Genomic DNA, 22786 nt, shown 5'->3' with positions numbered 1-22786 from the left:
ATCACACCCGTTTTCTTAATCGGCCTTAATTTTCGATCTAAACTACACCTGTGAGGTTTCATGACTAGATCATGATAGGACGCTCTGTGTTTAGTCTGCCCACAGACTTATGAACATATAAACACAATGCAAAATACTCAAAACGGCCACTATGTTAGTTCCTGCTACAGTAAGTGTCTCCAGGATAACATTTGGCTATGATGACACACACACACACACAGACACACACAGACACAGACACACACACACACACACACACACACACACACACACACACGCACGCACGCACACACACACACACACACACACACACACACACACACACACACACACACACGCACGCACGCACACACACACACACACGCACACACACACACACACATACTATACTAGCGGCTGACAATAATAAATAAGCTAAAATCCACCAATTAACAACATTTCTGGATATTCCACTCCCCCTTTTGAGACGCATTCTAAGTCTGAACTTAATATTGTGGAGATCTTTCATGAGGAGTAAAGAGCTTGTCTCATACTAAAAGTGATGATGAGGGTCTAAAGAGTGAGAGAGAGAGAAGGCCACACACACACACAACATACTGAAGTTTTGTCAAGATAACCACAATAATCAATAGGACTTCCGGTTTGACCTTTCAACATAAATGGTAAATGGTAAATGGACAAGTACTTATAGAGCGCCTTTATAGTCTCCTGACTACTCAAGGCGCTTTCACAGTGTTTGTCACATTCACCCATTCACACAGACATTTACACTGATGGAAGTAGACATCTACAGACCATCTAATCTAATTTAACCATTCACACCACATTTACACACACGTGCATAGCACATATAATTCTTATGAATTCATTTGTTGCTGTCACCAAAAATAATAATAATGATAACAATTACTGTGATTGACTGCAGCTTTTTTTGGATCAGCAAGGATAAGTTCACTAAAACAAATGCTTTTACTAAAACAACAATCGTGCAAGTAGTTTCCCCTCTTTTCTAATTTTAGTCAAGACCAATTCCCTCTCTGAAAAATAAAAACAAGTTATATACCCACTGATCAGGGATCAATTCCTAATGGGTTTTTTTTTCAAAATAAAAGAAATTTTCTTTCTCAACGACCTTTACTCAACCTAAAGACCTAAACCTTAAACCTTACCCTCAAGACTAAAATGGCATATCCACACATATTAGTGTTAATAATAATAATAATAATAATAATAATAATAATAATAGATACATTTTATATAGTGCTTTTCTCAGTACTCAAAGCATCTTTGAGTACTGAGAAAAGCACTCCCGGTATATAAAATGTCTTTGAGTACTGAGAAAATGCATTGTTAGCTGTATAGGCTATAACTTTAACTGTTGTAGCACACCAGGGGAAAAAAGGTGAGAGATGCTTCCTCTCCTTCCTCTGCTCTGTTTGTTGGACACAGCAGGGGCACAGCTGGGTCTCTGTCAGATCAAACAGATGCAGACTGCTGTCTCTATGAAATAATAACACAGGACAAATAAGAGGTGTGGCGCAAGTAAATGGCGTGAGAGCTGCAGGATGTACTCACAAACACTCACTGCCTAAAAAAATGGGATTATGTATTCAACAATAGCACAGTTCACTAGATTACACACGCTTAGATGGGTTTATGTGACTTCATTGTTAGCTGTTGGTGGAAAGTACATTCCTCACACTTGAGTACAATTCTGTGAGACTTATACTTTACTTGAGTTTAAATTGTATGCTAATTTATACTTTTACTCCACTAAAGACGGAAATATTGTACTTTTTATTCCACTACATTAATTTAATACCTTTATTTTTTGCTTTACAGATCCAAATTAATGATACAAACTATATTCAAGAAATAAACTGTGACGTATTAGTAGGGATAAAGATAAAACTTCAAAAAATTAATGCGCTATAAAAAAATAAAACAAGCCTTATTTTTACCAACAGCAAGTGGTGGAAGAAGAACTCAGAACTTCTATTTAAGTAAAAGTAGTAAAACCACACTGTAGAAATACTCTGTTACAAGTAAAAGTCCTAGATTCAAATGTTACTAAAGTAAAAGTACAAAAGTATCAGCATCAAAATGTACTTTCACTGCAAAAAGTAAAACTTGAATGCAGAATGGCCCGTTTAAGAGTATTATTGTGTTATAATTATTGATAAATGAATGTAAATATCACTTTAATGTTGCACCTGATTAAAGTGGGGTTAATTGTATTTCCGGCATAAAGTGCTACCTAGCTTAATCTATAACACTAAATTTTATGTAATTTGTTAGTAATATTTTGTATTAATGGTTAAATATGGAGAAAGAGCAGAAAATTGCCATCTAGTGTCTCAAGATCGTGGTCGCAACAAAAAGAAATAGTTTAAAGCAGTCACGTTGCCAGGTTGGTCAGAAACGGCCCAGTAGTCTACAACAGACCAGAGTTTGTTTGAACCTGTTTGAGTCCATTCCCTCGCGAAATCACATCATAAAAGTATCCGGCTGTTAAGTCTGACGTGACACCCTTTCAAAATACGATTTTTCGGGTTAACCGCTCCGTTGAAACAAAACAGACACAACAGCCGAACATGTGAACAATTATGATCACCTCTTTTGTCTTTCATCGATAAGAAAGAGGTAAAATGACAATTATGTTGTTTTCAGATAAGTTTAAACAACAGGGAACACAGCGTTCGGTGTTGTAGAAATACGAGGCTTGGAACGGCTTGGACCCGGAAATCATATTTTGAGAGGGCGTTACGTCACAACTTAACAGCCGGATTGCAGAAGAGTTTGACTGCAGCCGTCACAGCTAAAGGAGTAACGTTGCCATTTGGGCATGCGTTTTAATGCTGTTGAACTCCTTTATCTCAGTCCATCCAGTGAATGCTCGGCCTATATCGACTCTGGTTTTTGCCCGTCCCCGGTTACTCAGCTGCTGGGACAAATAACGCAGCTGCAGGATTGGCAAACTCCATTTCACCCAGTGCCAGCCTACAGTAGCTGCACCAAACAACAGACAACTCTGGCAATCCGCAATGCCGGCCGCTATTGGCTGGTACAATGTAAACAGGGCGTCATTGTCAAACCCTTCAAAAAACGCCCCATAGGTGTATTTATTATTTATTTTTAAATTTAATTCTACATATTCAACCTTTAATAATCCAAATCTGTGAAGTAACTTGTAACTAAAGTTGCCAAATAAATGTAGTGGAGTAAAAAGTACAATATTTACTCTGAAATGTAGTGGAGTAGAAATATGAAGTCGATTAAAATGGAATTACTCAAGAAAAGTACCTCAAAATTGTACTGAAGTGCAGTACTTGAGTAAATGTAGTTTGCTACTTTCCACCGCTGCGCAGACCACATCACAGTGTCTGGTTTGGAGGATGAAGCGCGTTTTTGTTTTAATTTGAAAGAACACCTCTCTTTTCCTGTATCATCCGGGTTAACGGTGCGTGGTTTGACGCGGCACGTCCGCGTGAAAGCCCTGCCGTCGCCTTGTCGAGTCATCGCCAGAGAAGAGCAGAGAGCACACGGAGCCGTGGTCCGATGGGCTTGAAACAGGGAATAACTGTGGATTTATTTGCGCCAAGGGAACCAAGAGGAGCAGAAACGGCGGTCACAGGAGCGGACTGGACGCTGACACGGATAAGGACATAAGCATCTGTGAGTGAGACTGTTGCAGACCCGGACACAGACACAGACAGAAACAAGTACCAGAGCCGTCGCGACACCAGCGAGCGAACTTGGCTCCTCTACCCAGTGGGAGGTGTCTGTCTGTCGGCTGCGGCTTGCTGCACGTACCGCTCAACCATAACACGCTTGTTTGGACCTTTTTTTCTTCTTTTTTTAGAAGGACAAGGTTGTAGTTATGTTTTTGTAAATAGCTTCTTTTTCGGGGGGTTTCGACAACCAACTGTGGCTTTAATGTGACGCACTATACTTGCATTTGTGCTGCTGTGTCGGAGCGGACCCCCTCTGCAGAGGAGTTCAAAGGCTTTTTATAAATCAAGTTTTTTTTGTTTTACCTTCATATTTCTACGGTGCAAACACAGCCCACACCAATGTAAAGGTAACATTGCTTTTTGTTCTATTGTTTTATTATATGCCTTTATACAAATCGTGACTGGTTGTTGCTTGTGTCTTGTTTCTGCCTCGTTTTTTGGAGTTCCTCAACAGGCAGCAGGGAACCCCTCACTGCACAGTTGGATGCTCAGTTTTCCTACAAAGCTGTCGGTTCATGACATGTATCACTGGTTTGCAACTTGCATCTTGCACACTGTTTTTTTACCCAGTTAAAATTCATACTGTTACACAACTTGAATATACATGTTGCAATTAGTTACCCTAAATGAACAATGAGCTCCTTTAGTGTCTTTTCTCCCAAGACTTTTAATTGCTCCTGGGCTCATTTTTACAGTGTGACCATATTTCTTCTCCATTAAGTTTTAATGAGCCGAACAAATGTAATTGTAATTGTATTTTTTTAATACTGGCCATCTATTTCTACATGATAAGTGAGTTTGACCATCCAATTGAGGCCATGCTTGAATGTTTGTGTGCATGATAGTTGGCAGGGCGTCTGTTAACTGAGGAATTGACACCTGTAAAATACAATATTGGTAAAAAAAAACAGTTTTATTTAGCTTACACTGTAATTTAATTCTTTATAAGTGCTTTAAATGAATATTTATATAGTATTTTTGGGCGGTTGCAATACATTTCAACATGTGTGCTAAAGTGTAAGTCATCCAGACTGGTCTGAGCATCACACCTGTGATAATTATGTATCCATACTTGCATGTCACGCAATAATCAGGCAGTATTTATGTTAATTAAAGTTCCAATGATGCACACTTTACCTTTTTAAAATTGTTATAGGGTATTATTGCTGTTATTTTGGATTTACATTTTATTTGGCGTTTCTGTTCGGGTTCTTGGCTGCCTTAATTGTTAAAGTTTTTACACTGCATGGAAGAGGAGTTATACCTAAAAACACCCCTTAGCTGTTGCGAAATCACTGCACAACAAGAAATAAATATGGTCAAAATACATGACTTCTCTTAACCCGTAGAGCAGCCATAAGAGGTGCTATGCAATGCAAAATAGACTCTGATAGCCACCCTCCCTGGTGGCCTTAAGGCACATACCTACTGTGACCTCTTCTGTGCTCCTTCACCCACTCGTGGGTAATGGAGATGATATACAGTTGCAAGTAGCAATCTCTGGTGTTGTGCATGGTCACCAGTAGGAAACCATCAGGGTAAATTTAACCCAGTTTACTCATTTAAAGTATCCCTTGACATACTTCAGATATTTCTGGTTTTCTTGCAGACATTGCGGCTCATGTTTTAGCATAAAGTAGTCTTTACAGAGACACTCAAAGTCACTTAGTGCAGCTAAAGTCCCCCTTCGTAGGGAACAGATTTAACTGAAGAAACTATACATGACTAAACAAAAATGTGACAATCTGCGTGTTTCTTTGTGCGTAAGTGTCGAAAAGACATGTGAAAATGTTTTTAAACATGAATATTAATGGACTGTGAATGAAGCGTATTTCTTACCGCTTTCTTAATATCTGTAATGCAGTAATCCAAATGCTGCCATCATACTGTGTGTACACTGTCCGCAGACGTACATTTCTGTGTAGTGGTTCAATCTGTCACTCTAAGTACCCCCTCCACTGTCATGCTAAGCTGCTGAATTGCCCCGGAGTAGCCTAACCTTGAGGTCAGCCCGTCAGTGGTGACTTTGGGCTAAATTTGGAGCATGGAGCAATTAGGCCCACACTCTCCTGCATCACTCCACTGCATTAATTACACAGAGGCAATTGGGAGGGAAAGTTTGGGGCGATCTCTCTTGTTAACAGTTGTAGTTGGAGATTAAAGATTGTGCCTGGCTCGAACCAAGTCAAACATTCACTGATAAATCCCAAACAAAGACTTTTATGCGGGCACAAAGTCTGACTGAATCCCCTAAAAGACACTTTTTGGTGCATGTAACCCTACTGTCTCTCATACCGATGTAGTTTTGTGACTTTTTTACCAACCAAATTGTTTTCGGAAAAGAACATCCAAATGAGGGTAAACTTTTTTTGCTTAGTGGTTGGAGGGACTGACAGATTAGTCAACTAAAACCAAAAATGATGGTAGCATTTGGCTGATTTTCACCCCCCCCCCCCCCCCCCCAACCCCCGTCACTCATACTGCTGATTACTTGCCAAATGGTGGTAAAAATGTTACATCTGATAGCTTGTATGTTCTTTCAGCCATATTGGCAGCGAACCAAGTGGCTTATCACTTAGGCGTTCCTTGAATTTGGTTGGGTCGGTTAGTCAAGTGAAAGCAGATGGTGAATTTGGTTAAGTATGGTTATATATATATATATATATATATATATATATATATATATATAAAGAAAATACAGTTTTATCACACAACTCTCTCTCTCTCTTCTCTTTTTTTATTTCCAGGGACAGGGGCCGAAGCAGATCAAGCTGGGCCAGGCTAGGCCAGGCTTATCTAGCCTTCTGTCTGGCCTTACCAGACGGGCCAGTGACCTCTCCAGGGAGTCCTATCATCAGCGAGCAGTGGGGCCTGTTCTTACAGAAGCTTCACTCGACCTCCACGTCAAGCTGTAACGGATTGGATTCCTGTCATACTTTGTTTTATAGGCCATACTGGTCTGTTATCTCCAGTCCTTCCATGTCGTGGATGTCCCTCTCTGGATTGTGGCAGCAGGATGGATTCGAGTGTTAATTTGACAGTTGTCACCTCATTGCAGCGCTTGCACCCCCCCTCATTTGACTGGCTTTCGTCCCTTCCCTCCCCAGTCTTTAAGCGAAAGCCCCTGCTTCTCTCTTGGGGCTTCCCTGAGCCCTGTACAGAAGGGCCTTGCAGGAACTGTAGGTTGTCTTATTGAAACAATTGGCATTTCAAAGAGGAAGTAGAGTTATCCCTTTTCTTTTCCCGGAGTTTCATTGGAGATTGGGAAGCTTTTCGTTTGAAAGAGAGGGATTTGTGCCTACTCTCACAGTTTACACATAAGTTGGTCTGATTACTCCAACTTCCCTATTTATACATACAGAATTCCTTTTTTCGTGGTCTGAACCTCAGGGTGGAATGTCTGAAAGCAACAGCAGCAGCAAGGCGGTGAAATTCATTGCCCCGGCCGCCCCTCCTCCCTCTGCCTCTCCCTGTCCATCACCCCAAACCCCCCATAAGAATGTGAACGGCTCTGCCAGTTCAGACACGCATGTGGTGGAGAAGCTCAGCGGACACCCTGAGGTCCAACGTCGGCGGCACACGATGGATAGAGACTCTAAAATAGCAGAGCACCGTTTCTTCCGCCGGAGTGTCATTTGTGACTCCAATGTGACAGCTTTGGATCTGCCCAGCAAAGCAGCCGTGATACTCACCTCGCCGCCGGACTGTGGAGGGCCTCCAGTGTTCCTCCTTCCACAGCCCTCAGGTCCTGGACCCGGGGTACGAGATGCTGAAGGCGGGGAGATCCCAACAGGTGCCTATGTGCAAAGCTTGATCCTTCAGCCTGGACTTGGGCTTGGCGGGGCAGTTGCGGAGGGGCACATAGAAAATGCAGAGGAAGATTTAGGTGAGGGCAGTGTTACGATTGCTGCTCCCACCAGTAGTATTGTTGAAGAACATAGCGCAGTAAAAGAGCCCAGCCCGACAGTATTGGATGTTACAGACAAAACGATAAGCAAACAGCCTGCCGTCACATTGCGTCCCAGAGGGTCAGAAGACAAACAGCAGGCGGCAAAAGACGGAAAAGCAATAGAACATGTGGACGGGGGTAGTGTTAGTAGTCCGACCGAGGAGAAAGATAGGGAGACTGAAGAGGAGAGGGAGCTGGCGAAAGCGCGGGCAGAGCAGAGGGAGGCCGAGAAACGAGTGCAAGATGATATAGAGGAGGTGGAGACAAAAGCTGTAGGGACATCTCCAGATGGGCGCTTCCTAAAATTTGACATTGAGATTGGAAGAGGGTCCTTTAAGACTGTATACAAGGGACTGGATACAGAGACTACTGTGGAAGTGGCATGGTGTGAGCTTCAGGTGAGTCCAGACTCATTAAACTGTCACCTCTTCAGTGTCTTTGCTCTCTGTCTCCTCCTGCTCATCCGACTGTAATTAGCCTAAATGTCAGTTTGTTGTTGTGGTCATCCCTGAGGTGTCCAGGTGCTGTCCTCTTTTTTTATTATTTCTTTGGATGTGCTATTTTTACCTTGAGATCACAGGAACTTCCTGCTCGCCCACATGCTTTCCTGTAGAAATGTTGACGAAATGATCGAGATTGAGATACTGGTGCAGAATACATCCTGGCTAAAGTGGGCTTTTGATGTTTTGAATTTTGCTGCGCTTTCAACAAAAAATATGACTAGGTAAGAATAGGCGTATAGTCCTAACAGCAGACAGATAAGTGCAACTGTTTTATGCACCAACAATGAGATAGTTCAGGCTCAGAACAGGAATCAGGATTAATTTGGTTTGAATCAATTCGTCTCACTTTTGAGTTGTATTTCCTTTTAGGTTGTGTGTCATGAGTTAAGTTTTTGTTTCAGTGGATATCACTCTGACTCTGACTACTCTGACATCACAGACCACCTCTGGAAATTAGTTGCTTAACTGGTTATTCGTTTTTTATAAATGTATATTGACCTGTACCTGTAACAACTCTTTGGGTCAAATTTGTGTTCGCAAAATGTTGAGACATATTTGTGAGATGCAACATTTTGCCAAAACCATCTCCTTCGTTACTCAGAAAAATATGGTATGGTGCAACTTGACCGCATGTCACTGTGGCTCAGGTACTTCTTTTCTTATTACTCATGGTTTTGTTTTGTCATTGCCACATCCCTACAGTTTACCTGCTCAGAGTCTCTGGTACTAAAGTTTATTTATTCTTTTAAAATGTGTGTGAACGGATGCTGTGGTGCGTCTACCATCACTACAAGTCACATAAATGAGTATTGAATGACGGAAAGGATGTTGAACAATGAAGGCCTAAATCTAAGCGTGACCTGAATGCTGTGGCAGCTTGATATCTGTAGAATGTAGGAGGAATTTGTCGGACAGCACAACATTATCTTTAAGGTTAGTTAATGACTTGAAACTTCAGGGAAATTTAGGGTTACTGTAAGAGAATCAGCACTGTTGCATCTGTTACCTTCATGTCCCACTTAGGTGCCCTTGAGCAGGACAGATAACTTCCTGGCTGCTACAGTATAGTTTCTTTGTGGTTATAACCAGACCAACCAGCTCTCAGTCTGTAGACACATGAAGGTTAACAAAAAAAGGATGACATCTTGCACAGCGTGTGAAACATGAGACAGGATGGCACACAGTTCACCACAGGATGCTCTTGCTACATTACGGTGCGTTGATGCAACTTCTGCAGTGAGTGTGTTTGTTAGAAAGAAAGAGAGGGATAGAGAGTGTGAACAAGACATGGAGAGGACTTATATGTGTGTTGGTGGGCAGACAGAAAGTGGCAAAATAGTGTCTTTGCAGCTCATCTTGTTGACAAGTTTAGTGTTAGAGGTGTAGAATCACAGTCTCAGCTGGTCATACGACATCCAATGACTGAGCTGAGGTTTTAGCACAGGAAGAAAACAGCAGAACTGCTTGCCCTGATGAAACACATGCTACTGTGCCAGAGAAGCAAGTGTACAAGATTACATTTTTCTTTTTCTTTATCTGTTATTCTGCAGTTATCCACTTACTAAGGCTAATTTGGAATAGAAATCAAACATTGATTTAAAGGCATGGGTATTAGGCTAGCTTTAGTTGTCTGCTGCATCTTTTATCAGTAGTTAAATGAATTAGAACCAGAAAAGTCAAAGGTGAGACACGTTTTCTGTGCAGATCTGCACATGTTTGTATTTCTTAGTGTGCAGTTATTTCCTGCGGGGGTGCACAGTTGCTTTCCTGTCATCTCCATCACAAGATGCTCCTTGAGTCCTCCTGAATCCCAGGAGCTAAAATCAGCTTCGCCTGATGCCCTGCGTCAAGTGAACGGCAGTTTGCTTATCAGAAAACAAACTTCTAGTTCCGATTTAGACCTCAGATTGATTTTGAATGAGATTTTTTTTAAAGTTTTGTGAAATAATCAGAATGTCAAGTGGTTGATACACTTTGCTTTGATGCAAGTATGTTATTTAATAATGCCCTGGATTACTGGAATGAAAGGTTCCATTAAACATTGTATACTGCTAGGTTATATAAGTGTATTGAAGGCCTGTGGTGATGAGGCCTTATGCATGCAGAGACAAGTACTTTTCTACAGGGCCTAGCTGTAATCCTGTGAATATTAGTGTGTGTCTCTGTGTCAAAGATGACTGAGCAACTGCTGACATGTGGCAGAATGGTGGGAGTTAAATTACATACGCACACATGCACGTACACAGACACACATATCAACCAATCACATTCACTCACTGGGTGGGCATGGGAACTAGAGATCTGTGGGAGTCAGGATCATCTGGAACTTGTCGGTGTGTTTGTGCACGCGCATGTGTGCATTCGTGCGTGTGTGCGTGCGTGGGTGTGTTTGTGCGCGCGTGTCCCCCTTTCCATCACTTTCACCCACTGCAGTATGCATATGTTTAAATTTGTGTGTTTGTGTGTGTGTGTGTGTGTGTGTGTGTGTGTGTGTGTGTTTTCAAGATAGATGGGGGGGGGCTGTCCTTACATTCTTTGGCATCTGATCCAAAGCAGGTTAACTTCTGTTTGTGGGACAATCCAGAGATGGATGGAAACGGAGGAGGAGGAGGAGGGAGATGAAGAAAGTTAGCCTAAACGTTAGTGGAGAAATGGATTGATGAATAGATAGAGGGAGTGGAGCGAAAGGGGAGGAAGGTCACTCAGTAGCTTATCTTAAGGTGCCTTTTGAAACTGGATGGGAGATGATGGATGGGAAAAGAAGAGGCTGACGCAGTTCTCTTGGAATGAGAGAAAATGGAGGAGGGGAAACTTTTAATCTTTAGTTACTGGCCTAGAAATAGTTAATAGAATCATTAACACTAAAATTATTTTAAATAACTTGAAAGACCACAGTCATGCGAGGGGAAAAAAGGATGCTGGTAAATGTTTGGTCAATGTTAAAGTCTCTGAGGCAGGTATCCATGCATCATTGTGCTTTCTGTTTCTTCATGACTTATGGAATGATGAGTGGTGGAAATGTAAGACTTTGCTACTTTTTTTCCATTTTGTAGCACAGTAATCTGAATATTTTTGAGTGTAGGACTGGTTGTTCTGACAAAACGAGCAATTTCTTATCCCTGCGGCGTGTGTTGTAAAATATTTCCGGTCTCATCTTGACATGAGTAGCGCTTAAGAACAGAAGTGAGCTGTTAGGGTGAAGCATACAATCAAAACAACTACCACCAAGTGACAACAGATTTGCATACCATGAAATTGGTAGTTCAGAGAGTACAAGGCAGTGAGGAGGTAAAAGAAAGGAGAAAGTATGGCGGGAAAGGAGAGAAATTATCTATAAGAGGGCAAGGATGGAGGGAGGAGGGGGTAAAGGTCAGAGTTCACCCCTCTTGTGTGCAAGGCGATCACTAGGAGCCTATCCAGTGTGAGGCTACCTTTAGTAGAAGGGGCAGAGTGAGACGATGCGTAAGAGCAAAGGGAAGATTAAGTTGAATACATTTCAAAAACAAATAATTTAGTGTATTTGAGAACTTTTGGAGGAAAAGTTTTTAGAGGGGGTTAGGAAGAGGAGAAGGAGGAGGGAGACGGCAGTGGGAAAGATGAGGAGCGGGAGGAAGAGGTAGGTGATCGTGCAAGGAGTTCAGTGAGAGAAATGGGGAAACATGGGGAGGCGGGAGTGAGGAAAAAAGTGGGAGAGGAAAGACAAAGGGAATGAAAAGGGAGGAAGAGGGGGAGGGAGAGGAGCAGAGAAACCGCGGAAGAAAAGAAGAGGGACCCGTGTGTGTGTGTGTGTGACCTTAGGCTCTTGGCTCCACTGGCACTCAAAGACCTTGAAATTTTGCTCTCAACAGCAGCACAAGGCGGATTAGCCCCCCCTCATCCTCACACACATACAAGCACACACACACTTTTGGGGCTTTGAGGTTTGGGGCTCTCCTCCAATAACGGTCATTCAATCAGTGTCTTAGGAGGTATCTGGCCTCCCACCAAGCATCGCACCAATGCAGAATATTTGTGTTTCGTCATTAAAATGATAAATACTTTTTAATCTTTTTATATTACATTATCACAGTACTACAGTGAAACGTTACAGAATTCACATCACTGACCTAGACAAAATGAATCACCTCTAACAAGGCTAATAAATATGGCTCACCGTGTCCAATTTTAGCGTTGCGGCAAATTGTTTATAGTGATGACCCATTTTAACCTGGTAGTGGCGTGAAATCTGTCCGTGTGTTGGTGAAAGGCCAGAGTAAAAGCAGAAGGAAGGAAGAGTGTATTCAGATCTTTGTCAAGAGTGGTTATCAGGCATTTTTCACTGAATAATCGATTCTCTGTTGTAATTTAGATCATGTAACAAATGAGGCTATGCCTTAAAGCTGTAGTCTGTACGATTTTCATCTAGTTAATTGTCTGTTAAGCGACCATCTTTCAAAGAGGGCGTTAAAACAATGGTGAATGAGCATCTAACCTACTGATGAAAGTGCTTGTATTTTCTGCTTTGCCGAGAAATACGATTTGAGTGTCTGTGGCGACATTCCTGAGCTAAAGTCAAATGTGGCGCACAGTAAGTGATGCTTTTTACATCGCTCTCCTTCTCTAATCTGACGTCCTATCAGTGCGAAGCATGTGAAGGTATCGCACCGCATCACGCTGGTGAGAGCTGCCAATCTACGGGCGCCATACAGTAGACACGGTTCGGTTTCTAAAGGAACTGTGGGAGATGAGGTCCTAGAGGCGCACTTTCGTCTATAATTTGACTTAGGCTATTATAGGTATAAACCACCCTGTTGCCCAGTTTCTAAGCTCAAACTACACTGGAATTGGTGAAATATTACATGCTAATATATTGAGTTGGAGATTATATTATAAAAGAGAGTAAGAGCCGCGTCCTGTATTTTTTAGGAACGATACGTATCCCCAGATTACTCCAGGGCAGCAAAGATGAGGTGAAACTGTTTGACTTTCCAGAGGTTCAGATTTCCATGACAAAACAGCACACTACAGCTGTGTGAAGCCTTCGACAGAGGCAGGTTCTCACTGCTGATTGATTCTGAAGTTGCTATAAAGTAGTATTAACCACTACACACACACACACACACACACACACACACACACACACACACACACACACACACACACACACACACACACACACACACACACACACACACACACATACACACACACACTGACAAAAGGAATGTGTCTGCAGCTGAAACATTTCCTCCTAAATGTGTTTAATGCTGGCTACAAATAATTTACTCAGTTTTTCCTTATTAGCAATTAAGCTAATGCCGATGTGCATGTAAACAAAAGTCTGTTTGTGAGGTTGTGTGTTCGTAGTGGGGGTGTGGCTACGTGTGTGTGCACGTACTGCAACTAGCATTGGGGATTGTTAACTTATTAATTTGGCTGAGGCTCGCTGCAGATGAGCTCAACTGTTTAAAAATAGAAAAGTTGAAATGTTTTTTTAAACTTGCAGGATATTCCCTGTGTGATGGTGAGACAGATGAATGTTGAGTAGTTTAAAGGTCCCATATGATACTAATTTTCAGGTTCATACTTGTATTTTGTGTTCCTTTTTTTCTTGTATTTTTTTTATTTCACAATGTTACCAGCAACATGTGATTCATACTGATGTGTTCTGCTGTAGGGCACATAGACATTTACACAGGGAGCACAATCCATAATTTAGAAAGTTCATACTCGTGTTTGGGTTTATACTAGAACATGTGTGTTAGAATTACATGCTTTAATGTTAAAAAAACATTTATTCTAAATAAATCTGTATTCAACTTCTATCCGAAACACTGTGTTTTGGTACCCGTCTCTTTTTAGTCAGCGTTTCAGGGTCTTCCACATCTGTGCACAGCACTTAAGTTGTACTTTCTACCTATATTTCGTATAGCTGTGACATCACAACCGTACAGAAGTCCTAACCGCTCATTTGAAGGTACAGTTTCTGAACGGGCTATGTGCATTTTTCTGTGGAGTGAGTATTTTGATACTATACAATATTTTTATAGCACTTCGATCTGGTTTATAATAAAAAACAACATGGAAATCTGACTTTTGCTGAATTGTCCAAAAAGCCAAAACAGTGCGGAAATCTCCGCAAACACTAGGCAGATGGATGCTCACCGTCAGCCCAACTTTGAATGACAACTGACTGTTGTGTCACAGCCTTTAGAACTACTTGAGAACATAATTTATAGCTGAAATGAGCACTTTCTCTTCTGTAGTCAGAATGGGAAATCACCACCAGCTGCAAGACAGTTGTTGTTAAATGGCTTTTTGGTGTGTGCAGATCACCTATCAATCATCATGATAACATCAGTCATAAAGCTTTTAGCCTTCTCTAACAAATACAGCTATGAAAAAGGCGAATATTGCATCTCAACTAAGGAATCTAGCAGGTGCCAAACAAGTTTGTTTCCTGTCATGCAACTCTTAATAGCTGAATGTTTTACACACACAGCATTCCAACAGATAAAACCCTGACACAATCTTGTGCGTTAACACACAAGGCAAAGATGAATAGTTCAGATATGAAAAGGCTCCAAAGCTCAGCCAGTTGGTAATACGAGTGATAAAACAGAATAAAAACGCCACGGGCCGAGGTCGCCGGGTGTTCACCTTCTCATGAGGATAAGAAGAGCGCACAGAGAGAATCTTCATTAATTTTATTGCTTATTTTCTCACACACTCAGTCAGTGTGTTTACATGCAGTTTAAGAACCTGATTATAATCAGATTAAGGGCATACCTCGGTTTCGTAAACACTATACCCAGAGTAAAATTGGGGTTTTCATACCCCGGTTAACAGACCTAGAGAACTCCTTCAGTTCCACGAATATTCATGCATGATCCGTAAATAGAATAAACCAGGAAGCAACAGCGCCTAAAACAACGTGAACAAAACAACAATAATAGAGCATTACCTCCTAAGGGAGGACTTCACAACGGCAAGTAACATTACTAACAAGAAGTCCCGTTTCGGCCGTAGTTCTGTCCAAAAGTCAGCCATTTGTGATTTTGACAGGGGTAAACCAGAAAAAAAATTGCATATTTATTCATACTTATTCAGTCCAGCTGTATGTTGGCGGAGCGCCTCCTACTGTACCGGAGGCAGAGTTACTCTGTCATTTTCCCATTCAACCCCTGCTCATGTAACCAGGGTAAGGCCATTTTCGGGTTACCAAGTCTTGAATCCCACTTGCTTTGTCCTTGTCCCGCCACAGTTCGTACTCACACTCTGCCTCACTCACTCGGTGTCCCTGTCATGTGTCAGTAACCAGCTGTGAGCAACAAAGGAAGGGAGACCGAGAAGCTGACACTTCCTCATATGCAAACCGTCCTTGTGCTTCCTTCCGTGTTATGAGTGTGTGTGTGTTTACACCAGAGTTTCCCCTAATGTTAAGGTCAGGCCACCCTGCCTTTAAGAATTTCATTAGTATCAATTTCAGTGGGAGGCTAAAGTGTCACACGGCCTAGGTGCTGTTTCCTGGTGCGTGATTAGTGACCTTCAAATGGAAAAAAATGCAATAGGCGCGATAAACAAAATCATGTTGTAAATAAGCATACAGTGTGCAGAGTCTTTCAAATATAGTTAAAAATACTGCATGTAGTCTAGACCTTCCACCCATGGGAGTGAGGCATTTTTATCACACACGCATAAATCTCACTTGATAGCTTTCAGGCCGTGATATGTGTGCTAACAGTGTGACTGTGTCTGTGCTCAGAGTGAAAAATGACTGACCTTTCTCCCTCCCACTCCCTGCGTTTATTTAGAAAAAACAAGAAGGAAGTGTAATCCTGAACCCAGTCGTGTGTGTGTGTGTGTGTGTGTGTGTGTGTGTGTGTGTGTGTGTGTGTGTGTGTGTGTGTGTGTGTGTGTGTGTGTGTGTGTGTGTGTGTGTGTGTGTGTGTGTGTGTGTGTGTGTGTGTGTGTGTGTGTGTGTGTGTGTGTGTGTGTGTGTGTGTGTGTGTGTGTGTGTGTGTGTGTGTGTGTGTGTGTGTGTGTGTGTGTGTGTGTGTGTGTGTGTGTGTGTGTGTGTGTGTGTGTGTGTGTGTGTGTGTGTGTGTGTGTGTGTGTGTGTGTGTAAGTAATACAAAGAGTTGAAGATGCTGAAGTGTTTTGGCATCTTCTTTTTAAATAATATAGAGAGCGAAGCGCTAAGAGAGATTGAAAGATGCGAGGGTTATATCACATTGAATGCATCACGTGTGAATGCGATAAGCATGTAGTAGTGTGCTTTATGATAATTATAGTGTGGCTTTATTGGAAACGGGGTGTGTGTGTGGACTCATGGAAAATAAATGTGTGCTTACAGCTGATATAGAGATTGTGTGTGTGTGTTGAGTGAGTTGAGCCAGGGACATTGAATGCATCAGGCAGATGTTAGATGACTTGCACGGTGAGACAATGATGACGTAGCCCACTGTTTTTCTGTTCTGTCTCATGAGGTCTCACTGTCTTCTTCCCCACCTCAGCTTTGCGCTTTCCAATCAGATCCACTCCTCCCTCTCTTTATCTCATCCATCCATTCCTGGTTTTCTCATTATTTCCCTTCTCTGATCTGTTTCTCTCTCCATCTTAATCCCCTGACATCAATATCTTTCGCTCCTTAAATTTCACACGCTAAAAGGAGGAATTATGTTTCTTTTTGTCTGATCCCTCCTTCATTGCTGCTTACTCATTCAGTCGATCATTGATTTCTTGGACTTTTTGTAATCTTCACTTTGAAGATTATTGTCAAGGCATCTCTGATCTTCTAGATAGATTGCTGAGAGAGACAGAGAGAGAAACGTGGAAACATTATATATTGTGTGTGTTGAAATACAGGACAGTACTATTAAATCAGAATTATCTTCATGAAGCTCTGAATCTCTGTTGTCATTTGAACGGATGGACGGACACACACACACACACACACACACACAGACACACACACACACACACACACACACACACACACACACACACACACACACACACACACACACACACACACACACACACACACACACACACACACACACACACACACACACACACACACACACACACACACAGACACACACACACACACAGTAGCCTGACTAAACGCAAGTGTGTGCCTGATTAGTGAAAAGAGGGCTATTGTGTTTCTGCTGCTTTTATATGTTTTCTTTTTGCCAGGAAACTGCAAAACAATACTTACATTGTAAGAATAATCACTTCCTGGAAATTCCGAGCCACGATTGGCCAACAACTGCGGATCAGAAGCAGGGGATTTGGTCACGTTGTTTAGAGCCAGAAATGACAAATCTGGGATCAGATGTAAAGCGTCTACTTCCTCAAACACACTGTAACTACAGTGGAGGCAGCAAGAAAAACCTAAGAAACTACATTATGATGTTACTATTTAGCTTAATCAATAGGAATTCAGTGTCTAACTAAACAGCACATTTCCCCAGGACAGGTTTGATGTGGCTCTGGTTGAAATTAAACCTCTTGTATTTCAATATAGGGCATTAAATTTAACACCCTATAATTGACTGGAATAAATTCAACATCTTTACGTATAAAACAAAGGTAGAATGACTAGATGGAATGACAGAGGAAGTGGGGATATGGTGAAGAGTTTCTGTGCCAGATGCATATGCAAAAAACAAGTACAGCAGGTTTTTATGAATTTAGTGGCATCACCACACTAATGCCAACATCAGTGGGGTTCAGCGAGCAGCAGTTACGATAATTCATCAAAAAAAGAAGAGAGTACAGCGTTTAATTTCCAAGTCTTTCACGTCTGAGTTTCTCAACTACATTTCACTTTCACCTCCTCTGTTAGGTTCATTTTCTCTCCATTTCACCTGAATGCCTTTTGTCTATTCAGTAAAACATTTATTGCAGGTCCGTCTCCGTCCTGGAAAAGGGATCTCTTTTCTGTCACCTGATGTTTCTTTAACACACATCATTTTACCGGACTTCACGACCCTCCTGATGCTGATGCTACTCTGCATTGATTCGCAGATGTCTCTATTTGGGAATTTGATTAAATACTAATCACATTACATTAAACTGACTCATGACTGACTCTGGGCAAGAGAACAGCACTCCAGCTGCAGACTAGTATCTCTGATGATCACAGATAAAACAGAGACAGCAGGGATGAATGCATGCTCAATGGACCGGCGGTGCACCTCTTGTACAGTACGAAAGGGCTTGTGCGTGTGTCAGCTCAGTCTAAAATAGATTGAGTCTCCTCTGCAGGTCATCTTCATCAGCGTAAAGTGACCTGGGCTGCACATCTAAGCTGCTCTACAGCACTGTGTGCCTGTCAATGCCTTTTCTCTATGTGTGTGTTTAGTCTACCCTTGCTTTTGTCTGTGCACTGGCTCTGCAGACGAGAGGTGTGTGTGTGTGCACGTGTGTGTGCTGAGTCTTTATATAATGTGTATGTGCAAGTGAGCTCGTGTTTCTTTGGAGGAGGGCTCCCTGGTTTTATTGTATCTCTCCCAGATTCCCCGAATTCCAATGATAATATGTCATTCAATATTGAAATGGGGACGGTATATAATAAATGTGTGTGTGTCTGTAGGAATGCTTTACAAGTCAGAATCCTTGCTCCCTATGCATCAACATGTTATACCCTTCATCTGATGATGTTATTTTACACACTACTTTGATTTTTGTGCTCATTTAGCTAGCTAGAATTTAATTGAATTACTGTCATAATGTAGCCTGAGGACCAGGCGAATCTACCGAGCTCAGTTTCATTGGCATTCATCTGGCCCCTCTCCCACTAAGACACATTTCCAGGCCCTGGGCAAGTCAGTCACAAGCATTATATCTCATACGCGGCGGGTTTGAGATGACGACCGACAGTCGTCAAGTGCAGTGCGTTTGAGTATAGTTACCGAACTAGGCAACGTTCATCAAATACAAGTCAAGATTCGTTTGCCTATTTCCCGCCTAAAATGTTTTCAGAAACACATTTTAGTGAACTGTTTAGCAGTTATTTGAGAAAGTTTGTGACCCGGCCCCCCGTTTTTTTCCATGCTTCATAACAGACCAAGCAGCGTCCCAACTTGCATGTCTCTTAAGCCTACTTCTTTCCATTGCTCTGACTGGTTGTAATTCACATTTCATCGCTCTGATTGGTTATAGTCTATCCAATTGGGTCCAGAGGCATTTTAGTCTGCACTGTTGAAAACACCACTTGGGAATCACACGAGGTTACAGACTAATCCATCTTTTCTGTAATTACAGCAAACCAAGTACAACACGCACCAACACACAGTCCCAAAGGTAGACAGACAGGCAGATGTTTATTGCTCTTCTCTGTTATGTCTATATTAGGGGGCTCAAGTAAAACCAATTGATGCTCAAGATACAAAACAACCCAACAGGAAAGGTTTTAGTTTTAACAGGTTCACTTGCGTCTGGAAATAGAACCGAGACTGAAAGAACAAAGTGTTGTATTGATGCTCTCTGTCTGTGTGCAACTGTCTGTGTGTCTTTGTTTGTCACTTTCTCTCCCTCCCATTCTATGTCTCTCTCTGTTTCCAGCTTCCTCTCTCACTCTGTGTTTCTCCCTCCATCCATCCTCCATGACCTTAAATATCGCCTTTGGGGGAAAAGAGGAGAGAGAGAGACAGAGACGGAGCAAACAGAGAGACAGGATGGGATTTTTCCCTCTTTCTCCCCCTTTCTGTTCTATAAATAGCAGGAGAGCAGCAGTGTGTCATCTGCTGAGCCATAACTAGAGCTGAATGAGTGGAGACTGTGTCTGGCTGTATGTGTCAAAGTAGATATACTGCATGCGTGTCATTGTCTCTGTCACAGTAAAGGATTCAAGTGCTGAATTCTGCCTTTTGAAATATTTACTCGACTCTTTTCAGTCTCCCAAAAATCTGAAACGGTTTTCACGAGTACTGATAATGTAGTAAAGATTTTAGGGGCTTTTAGCATAATGTAGGATGTACGTTTTTAATATTTAATTCAAGAAATATTTCTCCCCAAAACATGTTTTTAGTAATAAACACTTGGCTTAAAAGGTAAAAATGTATAAGAGCGTACAGGTGAGCAGTGGTGTACAGGATTATGTTAAATGGCTGCTATGATCATTTCCATTACTGATTTATCTGCCAATTATTTTCTTGATGAATAATCTTGCCTATGAAATGTAAAAAACTCCTTTTAAATGAAATGTAAAAAACTCCTTTTAAAATGTCCCACAGCTCAGATAGATGTATTCAAATAGCTTGTTTTATTCAATCATTAAAGACTACATTTACATGCACAAAATATTCCGTTTTTAATATTCCTTTTTTTTACCCTACGGGAAACATATTCATACTTATATTAGATAATACTCTTACTAAGCTGTTTACATGGCTAATGCAAATTAATATTCCACTTATATTCCAGTTTACCTGAAGTTTACAGAACTTTCAAAGTGTTCCACTGTGTACAATACACAGAGCGGACCCGTAAACAGGCGTGTCGCAAACTGAACTGGGGTCAGTTAGGTAGGAAGTTCTCCCCAACAGATTAGGAGTCAATCCCTCATAAACCAGTCTGCATGATGTAATCACCGCAGAGCGGGGTCACATGGACGGTATGCGATGTTCAATGCCATTTGAATTGAATGGGAAAGAAAAGCGCCTTCTGTTCTTTTAATAGTGTGGTCGGCTGTGAGGATGAACAGCTGCATCATTTGCAACCATCATCTGCTGCAAATCGTTTTAATATGTAATGAACTATGATATTATGAGACACTTTGCCAGTTCTGTTTTCATAGTGCCACATCCTGTGAAAACAACGGAAAGAACTTTAGAAGTCTTTAAGCTATGGAAATGTTGCAGTTAATGTACCGTCCCCTGTCAATCCCTGTCACTGATGAAGGCGATAAATCCTGACTGTATTTTATGCAATAGTTGTAGTATATCACAATTTTGTGTCCAGAGTGGCGCTCCATAAGCTGGGTGGTTTAAGTCACCAAGTTCACTTAGATGATGAGTTTCTTGATGTAGCAAGTGTTAGCCAGATTCAGCTGATTGCAGCTTTTATGTTCCCCTCCAGTGGTGGTGCATATATCTGAGAAATTAGTTTCTGTGATGAGATAAGACGGGCTGTCTTATCTCAGAATCGAAGGGTCAAATCTAGGGTTATTGCAGCAGATGGTGCTGTGTCCTGTTAAAATGTCCTTTTCTGGTAAATTCCCTGTATTTATATTTTTGGTCTTATTTTTCGTGCAAAAAATAACAAATAAACAAGAATGCAGCAGCAATGATTATACAATATTACCTGTGAGCAAAAGAAGTACTGGCGACGTACTGTAACTTTGGAAAATGCTAATTTAAATGAACTTAGACTGTGGGAATGAGTAAAGTTAAGTCAAGGTAGAATGTTCAAAGCTACTTTTTAAGTCAAATAGCTCTGCCAAATCTAATAGGCGTTAACAATTGACAATTTGATTAATAACTTGGATGTTTGCCTTGATTTTCAACCCCAAGTCTGGAGTTTATGATATGGTTATATCAAGGGATTATTAAGGTAGCATTATGTTATCACGTTAAAAGCAATGACACCCACACACAGGGGTTTTCACTTAGTATAGTAATGTGATTAGGAGCCTGATTGCTACTACAGGGGTGGTTTGCAAAACACTTTTTAAAACTTTTTTTTAATATATATATATATATATATCTCGTTAAAAGAGAAAGAATGGACTGCTTTTGTTACTGTACTGATGTGTTTGTTTGAGTCATGTTAATACTGTACGTACACAATGCATTTTAACATGTCACAGTAGGTCTGGGCAGAAAAAAAGCTATTTTGTGTTAACATTATTTACATATGCAATTAGGTATATATGAATAACAGATTTTGGGGAAAAAAGGAAATGCACCTGTAAATAAGGAAATCAATGATTTAAATGTATTTTACTTTTAGATTACGCCATTTAGCTGTTCTGATATGCTGACAGAGATATTAGTAACACTATGACAAGTCACCAAGTCTGCCTGTCTGCTCCATCAATTATGGACTGATTAGCATCAGCTGCGGAAGACCACTTCTATGCACTGGAACACTCAGCTCTCATTGGCACGACTCAGTGTTTACAACAGCACACAACTAAAAAAACCAAACTAGTAATCATGAAAGTTATAAGAAATATGTCATTACAAATATTCCTAAAGTTACAGTAGAGATATTTTCACATTGATTATTTTGGGCTGAGCTAGATTGTATTATTGTATTATTTAACACGATTACTCATTGACTTTGCATTTAATGAACTTATAAAACAATCCTAATCCCTTTACCAGTGTAAAAATAAAAATAAAAAAAATGTTAGTAAATAAATAAAATGAATATCCAATAATATGTGATAAACATGTAGATATATTTAAAAAGAAATAAGATCAAAAATAAATAAGATCAACTATGTTGTATTGTTGCACTGTTGCACTGTCACAACCTATGCATGTCCTAAACATATTTCCAACCTTTTTTAAAATTACATTCAACATATTCCATGCAATAACTCAGCAAAACACACAAGGCAAAACAAGAGCATCATTGTGAAACAGAATGCCACACAAAAA

At 41.0% G+C, this 22786-nt stretch overlaps 1 protein-coding gene across 6 annotated transcripts in view; it reads left to right on the top strand.

The window, feature by feature from the left end:
• Positions 1 to 3540: 3540 nt before the first annotated feature.
• Positions 3541 to 22786, top strand: part of LOC310962738 (serine/threonine-protein kinase WNK1-like) — a 94560-nt gene continuing 75314 nt past the window's right edge. For all 6 annotated transcript variants that reach the window (XM_083935294.1, XM_083935292.1, XM_083935291.1 and 3 more), the window contains exons 1-2: positions 3541 to 4081; positions 6482 to 8081. In XM_083935294.1, the coding sequence (XP_083791420.1) occupies positions 7131 to 8081 (951 nt within the window). In that variant the 5' untranslated portion in view covers positions 3541 to 4081; positions 6482 to 7130. The remainder of the gene's footprint in view (positions 4082 to 6481; positions 8082 to 22786) is intronic.

This window comes from Echiichthys vipera (genome assembly GCF_963691815.1).
Source record: "Echiichthys vipera genome assembly, chromosome: 20".
NCBI lineage: Eukaryota > Metazoa > Chordata > Actinopteri > Perciformes > Trachinidae > Echiichthys > Echiichthys vipera.
The sequence above is the reverse complement of the archived record's forward strand: the minus strand, read 5'-3'. Positions and strand labels throughout refer to the sequence as shown.